Source organism: Aulonocara sp. 'chitande type north' Nkhata Bay, linkage group LG20 (assembly GCF_057382095.1).
Source record: "Aulonocara sp. 'chitande type north' Nkhata Bay isolate Kocher_YH1m ecotype deep benthic linkage group LG20, A_spYH_male_GT1.1, whole genome shotgun sequence".
NCBI lineage: Eukaryota > Metazoa > Chordata > Actinopteri > Cichliformes > Cichlidae > Aulonocara > Aulonocara sp. 'chitande type north' Nkhata Bay.
The window spans coordinates 2,604,693-2,611,901 of record NC_141363.1 but is presented as its reverse complement, the minus strand read 5'-3'; the positions used below and the strand labels follow the sequence as shown (position 1 = coordinate 2,611,901).

Here is a 7,209-nt window from a genome sequence, read left to right as displayed (position 1 = left end):
TGGGCATTTTCAAACCAGGTGCTTACACTCACTTCCACAGTGTCTGTGCCAATGCACAATAACTTCATCTTGTGTGCCATTGTTTTTCCCCCATAAGTGTTAGTTTGTTGTCCCAGCAGATGGATTTCCATTCCAAAACAGACCCGAGACTCTGCCTTGCATTAGGCAGACTCACTGGAATTATTCAGCCAGGGGGTCCTCAGCAGCAGAGAGCAGATTTGGGAGCAACAGCTTCTATGATTCAGTCACAGGACTTTTTTTGGACAGTTTGAGGGGTTTGCCCTGACACAACAGACGGGCAGCAGAAAGCTGCAGATGGGCAGCTGAGAGATCTGAGAGATCAGAGAGAAGTAAAAGAGAGAAGAAAGAGAAGCAGACCAACTCAAAAGACTGTAAGGGGAGCAAGTTTGGCCGCTGTCTGTTTCCTTCTCTTAATCCTTAAATCTTCTGTAATCAGGATGAGAGGAAGAGAGCACGTTGGCTGACTTAGGACAGCAGAGTCTATGTTGGGACCTGGCTGATGAGGCAACCTTACTGGGCACTAGTAGAAATGGAGGGAGGGGAAAATCTGGAGCTGCAGTCAGTTTTGGGAAACTTAGCCTTAACCAGGTTCTACTAAGCGCCAGCGAGAAGCGTGGAAGTCCAGGATGGTTTAACTGTCAAGAGGAAGTAAGAAACCAGAGGAGAAAAAAAAGAAGAGGACTAACTCATGGCTGAACTGCTTTCAGGTGAGAGCTGTGTTATTATTTTTAGTAATATTTGTTCTGACATGTGTTGTTTTTGCTTTAGTTTTTATGAACATTCCCTTTTTAATCATCTTTATTCCACCGTTAAAAGGCAAAAAAGACAGCTGACATTTAGAATTCAGAGTAAGATGTCTGGCCAGATTGCAAGGTGTTGCTCAACAGGAAGTGGAGGCCACAGTGGCCTACACATCAACACTAAAGTCAGGGCATTTTATGTTTGTGCAGAATGAGGAAGAGAGAGAAAAGACTTGTGTGGGAACTGTGCATGACAGAGTGCTGAAATACAAGCATTTGCTCGTGGGATTAAGGGATTTATGGACGTTAACAAGAGCTTATTAAAAAGATAACCAATTGGAATAACTTCTAATTACTGTGACTGACAATAGGTGCAAAACTAATTTGCTGAAAAAATGGGTGAGTTTTGTGGTGCATGCAGGACCACAGCCAGCTCTTCTGTTATTTCCAGTCTTTAAAATATAGAGAATTAGAACTAGCTGACACTATCATATTTCTGAGTCTTGAGAAATAGTGTCTTCAGTGGCTTGAAAGTATATTTACACATTAGATACAAACTTTACACTACAGGATATGCCAGTGTGCTGATGTATGGAAGCACAGGATAACAGTGTTAAGACACCATGACACATGCTGTCACTAGACTGGCCTCCCATTGCTTCCAGTACCATATGGCCTTTTTCATCCCAGTTGAGTGTCCCTATGCCTTCTTTCACTTCACTGTGCAGACTGAGCGACCTCGGCTCTGCAGGATTTCTTGTTTTATAGTTGCTGTTATTTATGTGTAGATTTGTGCCTTCACATTATTTACGTTTCAGTTGTCTTAAATATATTTAAATTATGAGACTGCTTTCAAGGTGATAAGTATTTACTGTCTTTCTCTGTTGTGTGGTGCCAGTGAAAAATCAACTGGCAGCAAAGCATGTTACACAGGGAGGTTACCTATGTTGTAAATCAGAGACTTACTTTGACAGGAGGGCTGAGGTAAAGCTCTTCATCCTCTTTAGGCCTCATGCCTTTTAAACAAGGCCTTTTCAGGTCACCAGATCTATTTAAAATGCTAACTTTAAAAGCTGCCAGTCTGTGTTGCTCGTCTCACAATCACACGTGAACTGGTCTAAGGAGGGGAAGAGGTCTTACACCTGCCAAAACGAGACTGGAATGAGACAGCAGCACTTGTTAGGATTTGGCTTTTGCAAAGGAAAAACGAATTATAGACATCGGCACATTTCAAACTATGTGCACGCAGTTTTGTGTGCATACATAATGTGTGTACACCCGGAAAAGCGCTTTCAGTGTTTCGCACATCTGTCGAAGGTAACGTTACTGCAAATGAACTCTAAGCTGCTCGTGGTTTATGCATTGTTTTTTTTGAAAAACGTTATCCCCCTTTAACTACAACAACAAACACCTGTCTGCTCAATCTGAACCTATATATGTGGCTACGGAAAATAATTGTGTGAACTGTGTTCATTTCGTGTGTATGATAACAACATTTACATTTTTCTGTTTAAGATAAGGGATCTCTGCTGCAGGCCTGACACCCAGGTGTGACCAGAGTCAGCGGGGGTTCCAATGGCTGCTGCAAATGACGACCCACACCTTGGCAGTGGCCCATCTGACGACTCAGAGATCCTCCTGGATGACTCTGACTCGGGCAGTGTGCTTTCAGACGACTCCGTGCTTCCCATCTATGAAAGGGACGGAAAATCAACAGAGCCGGCTAAAACATTGTACGAGGCCTGTGCCAAGAATGACACTGCATCCCTGCGCAGCATCATGGAGAGAGGAGTCACAAAAGATGAGGTCATGGAGCTAGACATCAATGGCAGGGTGAGATAAATGTCACTTCTCATTTTTTCCACACAGGTACTATGACAATGACTTTTTTTCTTTTTTTTTTAAATCAATTAATGAAGAAAGGTAACCTCAGCATCTATAATAGGCCTATTTATTTATATCTTCTTCCCCTCAGAATGGGCTGATGCTGGCTGTGTCCAAGGGTTTTGTGGACATCGTCGCCTTGCTTCACACATGCCCATTAATAGACATCAACCATCAAGACAATGATGGCAACACTGCTGTCATGATTGCAGCCCAAGCAGGTACATCTGAAGACATCAGATGACTTCAACATCAATTCCTAAGCTGATCATAGAATATTAACATAACATAATCTTTTCAATCCAGGCTTCATCACCATCCTGAACTATATCCTTAACTACTACCCTTGTGTGGACACTGAGATCAGGGACCCCCGTGGGTTCACAGCTCTCATCAAGGCAGGCCTACAAGGCAGAGAAGAGTGTGTCTCCGCATTGCTAATGCATGGTACGTCTAGATGTCTTTCTACATCAAATCTTCTAACAATGTCCCTCACCTGTGACCGAATGTCAAGCCCACATGGAGAGTCAGGATGTACACCTCAGATGTAGAGGATTTGGTTTGGTGTGATTGCAATTAAACTCTTATAGGTATAACAAATCTATTAATGTCCTATATATGTAATATAGAGGGCAAAGCCGGACATCCGATCTGTCAACTAATCTGTTTTTTTTTCTGGACTACAGAGATTAGTCCTGTATGAACTGTGCAGGGACACATTTAAGAAAGCTCTGTAATAATTCAGTCCACGTTCTATTTAAAGTTTAATGATGTCAGACATTAATCTATAATCCATCTGTGTTCATAGTGTGCAACAAAAATATCTGTGTGTATATTTGGTCAGTTAAAGCCTTGATTATTTGCCAAGTAGACTTCCAAAGTCTCCTGAGTAGACATGACTAAGCGTCTTCAGCCAGAAATTGGTTAAACCTGGGATGTCAAACTCATCTTACACTGTGGGCCACATACAGCCAGTTTGATCTCAGGTGGGCCAGATCACCTCAGTTACTTCAGTTTTATTTATTGTTTACTTTTATAGTATACCCTCTGTCAGTGTAAAGACGTTTAGCAACATAAGCAACATAAAGAAATGTTGCTGTAGTAAATAAAGAAATCTCTCAGCATGACTCTTTGGGTTTATATTGTAAAAAACAAATGTGTAAATAGCAGAAAAACACCAGAGGTTTTTGTTATTTCGTTGTTTTTCTATTACTTAATTACTGTAATATAATATGAAAAGGTGTAAAACTTAAAAATAAAAAAATAATGCAGTTAAAAAAAAAGTATTCCCAGCTATTTTTGTCCCATCTCACCATACTGATGCTTGCCATCTACCTAATAACCTGTGCTCCAAAAATCACCACATGGTGGTGTTGTTACGCTGAGTTGACGGCAGTTGATTTCCTCCCACTCAACATTTCTACTGTTTTCTCTCCTCGGTGTGCAGGTGCAGATATCAATGCAGTCGACCTCGTCCAGGGGAAAGGTCTAAAGGACTGGGTTCTTAGGACAGGAAGGTTTGAGACTCTGAACAGACTGCGTCGCCTGCAAACTCGTCCTATTGCAGAACAGTTCTGTGAAAGCTACATTCCTGAGTGGCCTGAGCTAAAGCTACTGGTGGCAAAGGCCACTGCAGCCAAAACAGCAGGTCAGAAGCTGAGGCAGCGCTTAAAAGACAGTCTTAGTTTCAGCTTCCCACATGACCCCCAAGACAATGGGGTCATGGACCACATGGTGCGGATGACTACAAGCATCCACAGCCCCTTGATAGCTACTGGTTGCCGTCCACTCTGTCCCACCAGCCCCCCAGAGATTGGCAAGCGACGATTTGCTGTACCGGAACTGCTTGACAAGCACAGCAGCAAGGAACTGGAGGAGAGCATGGTGTCTCACAGTAATGGCTCCATCACTTCAGCTTCACCTGTGTCGGCCACCTCTGTATCACTGACCTCTTGCTGCCAAGACTCAGAGTGCAGGCAAAGCTCACCAACAGGTGGCATGAAAAGCTTCATCCCCCGCAGCATGGCACACAGAAACAGCATCTTCCCCTCAGACTGCATTCCCAAAATTGAAGTTACAAAATCTGGGGAGCGCACTCCAAAGAAGGAGAAAAAGAACAAAAGGCAAAAGGGTTACCTGGAACCTCCTGTCTGGAAGTACAAGGAAGCCAAGGAGGAAAAAGAGAGAGAGAAGAAAAAGCAAGAAAAGGAAAAAGAGGAACAGAAAAAATCCAAGGGGTCCAAACGTTCATGAAGTGAAAACGCCCATTTTTTTCTTTCTAGCAAAACAGTTCTGAAGTGAGCAGCTGACAAGGGAAACACATGGGTGAACCTTGATCTGGAAAATGCACTGGATGGCTTTTTTCAGCATCTTTGTACAAGCTGAAAAATTATGCTAACCAAATAGAATCTGGTTTTCCAGAGACTGTGGTTTACTGGTTTCCTGTCTGAAAGGGTGAATTGTTTTTTTGAGGATGCAATTACACTGACTGCACACACCTGCGATGGTGTTATTTTTCTCTATAAAAGGATTTTACCCATCTTCATTTCATGAACAACTTCTCAGTAGCGTGCCATTGTGGTATTTCACTGCAATATAACCAAATAGCCCATAGCCAACTGTATGTGATCAGATGCCTTCAGGGAATGTATCAAAGTCACATTTAATCAAAGACCGTGAAAGGCCAAAAAAAAACACAAAAAAAATAATAATTTAAGCTACAAATTAAAGGAAAAAATCAGTGAGAAATGCTCCATCATGGAATAATTATGATGACTCGGAACACTGATTTCTATCCCCTCTTAGACCTGAAATATACTCCCTTACAGACTTGTGCATGGCAGCTGCAGAAACCATGAACAAGTAGTTGCTCTTATTATTTTACTTTCTCTTCTGCTTGAAGGAAGAATGCACAGTTTGTGCAGTAGCAGTATTACAACAAACCAACTACTACAGATGTTTTTTAGTTTGTGCCGTATGGAAAGCACAAGTGTGTTATCTATGGTTCAGTTCCATTAAGCGTCTCAGTGAGCCATGACAAGGACCCAGCATCCCCTGAGTGGAGGTTTAATACACTATTAATGTCTCTTAAAAAGGTATACTGGAGGCATATGTGAACATCTGCAAGGACTCTCCCTGATAATCAAAGCAGTCACTGCAACCTTGCAGATTCCAAAAGTATCAAATGTGTACAGAGACAAGTAACCCCAAGCCATGCCTGCAAAATGTAACTGCAAGGACTAAGGGTTCAGGTTTTCCTTTAATTTGTCATCTTTTCTGTGATTCTTTTGCTCTTTTTTGTGTTTTGCTGTGTCACGCAAATGATGTGAGTGTGATACTATAAAAGGAACAGAGCCATCTCTGAAGCATCTTCTTTCATACTGGAAAACAATGCTCAGTGGGATGCAAATAGAAATCTTCAGCCTGCTGCTTCATATTGTTTGTTTCATCAATTATTATTTGAAAACGAGTACTGTTGCTATTCAGGGAAATATACAATAAGCATATTATTATCATCAGAATAACAAACTGCATATTCAAGAACAGAAACCTGTTGTGGACTATAGCTTAATTTTGGGATTTTTTAAATTATTCTCTTTATAGATAAACGAACTAAAATAATAAATAATAAATCATGCATTTAACTGCAATAAATATCCCAAATACAGCTAAATATGTTTAATTGTGTTCTCTGAAAACTATATATAATTAGATACATTGTGGTGAAAATTTAGACAATCATTTCTGGGGTCATTTAAAGTCAAAACAAGAGATGCAAAAAGCTCAGGTCTTCAACATCTTTATAAAGTCTGTAAAACTGAAACTGTGTCTGCGTGTTCGTGTGTGTGTGTGTGTGTGTGTGTGTGTGTGTGTGTGTGTGTGTGTGTGTGTGTGTGTGTGTGTGTGTGTGTGTAAGTTTGGAATAAACTGACTGACCTTTGCAAAGGTTTGTGTGTTGGTCTTTATTACTGACAAAATATTAGTGTTTGGTGTCATCACATAGTGACCAATGGCAATTTAATTTATGCAGTGATTTGATTACACTTTAACTACATGTGTTTTACGTAAAAGATAAACACATATGTAGGCCTATTGTGCCTGCTATTCAACAGTATTAATGAGCAAGTCAAAAATGTCCTCTTTATCATCAATTTGCTTTCAGAAACTGTGAAAAAGGTCTGTGTTAAAATCATATCACGCTTGATGTAATGTTGATTATTAAAAACATAGAGACTCAATATGTTTAACGTAAAAATATTTTTAAACTACCCTGATCTACTATGCCTTAATAAAATAGAAATTAAATACAATCCTGTGAGAATAAAAAGGATTTAAGTTTGTTTTTGACTGTAGACAGAGTTAGAACTGACCTGAGGTCAGCAGCCAGCTTGTTCCAAACCAGAACCATAAGCAAACTGGGATTTAATTCTGGGAATAGTGGTGATTTGGCGATGCATAGTACTTGAACAGGAAAAGAATTCAAGGTTACCTTCGTAACAGTTCTTTTATACGGGTACGTTCCCCTTCTTGCAGTTTTGTTTCATGAAAAATATAGAAGGGACTC

The 7,209-nt window shown here is 40.6% G+C and overlaps 1 protein-coding gene across 1 annotated transcript; it reads left to right on the top strand.

The window, feature by feature from the left end:
• Window positions 1-509: 509 nt before the first annotated feature.
• On the top strand, window positions 510-6,559 carry ankrd33aa (ankyrin repeat domain 33Aa). The gene is made up of 5 exons (XM_086277193.1): window positions 510-728; window positions 2,277-2,594; window positions 2,737-2,866; window positions 2,952-3,092; window positions 4,093-6,559. Exons 2-5 carry the CDS (start codon window positions 2,337-2,339, stop codon window positions 4,896-4,898), a joined length of 1,335 nt encoding a protein of 444 aa, XP_086133319.1. The 5' UTR covers window positions 510-728; window positions 2,277-2,336; the 3' UTR covers window positions 4,899-6,559.
• Window positions 6,560-7,209: the final 650 nt, after the last annotated feature.

What these genes read in the sequence shown, in the direction of transcription:
- ankrd33aa (XM_086277193.1), top strand. Translation starts at nt 2,337, where the DNA reads ATGGCTGCTGCAAATGACGACCCACACCTTGGCAGTGGCCCATCTGAC. An exon ending in AGCTAGACATCAATGGCAGG is followed by an intron (nt 2,595 to 2,736) that starts GTGAGATAAATG and finishes TCTTCCCCTCAG; the next exon opens with AATGGGCTGATGCTGGCTGT. An exon ending in CATGATTGCAGCCCAAGCAG is followed by an intron (nt 2,867 to 2,951) that starts GTACATCTGAAG and finishes TTTTCAATCCAG; the next exon opens with GCTTCATCACCATCCTGAAC.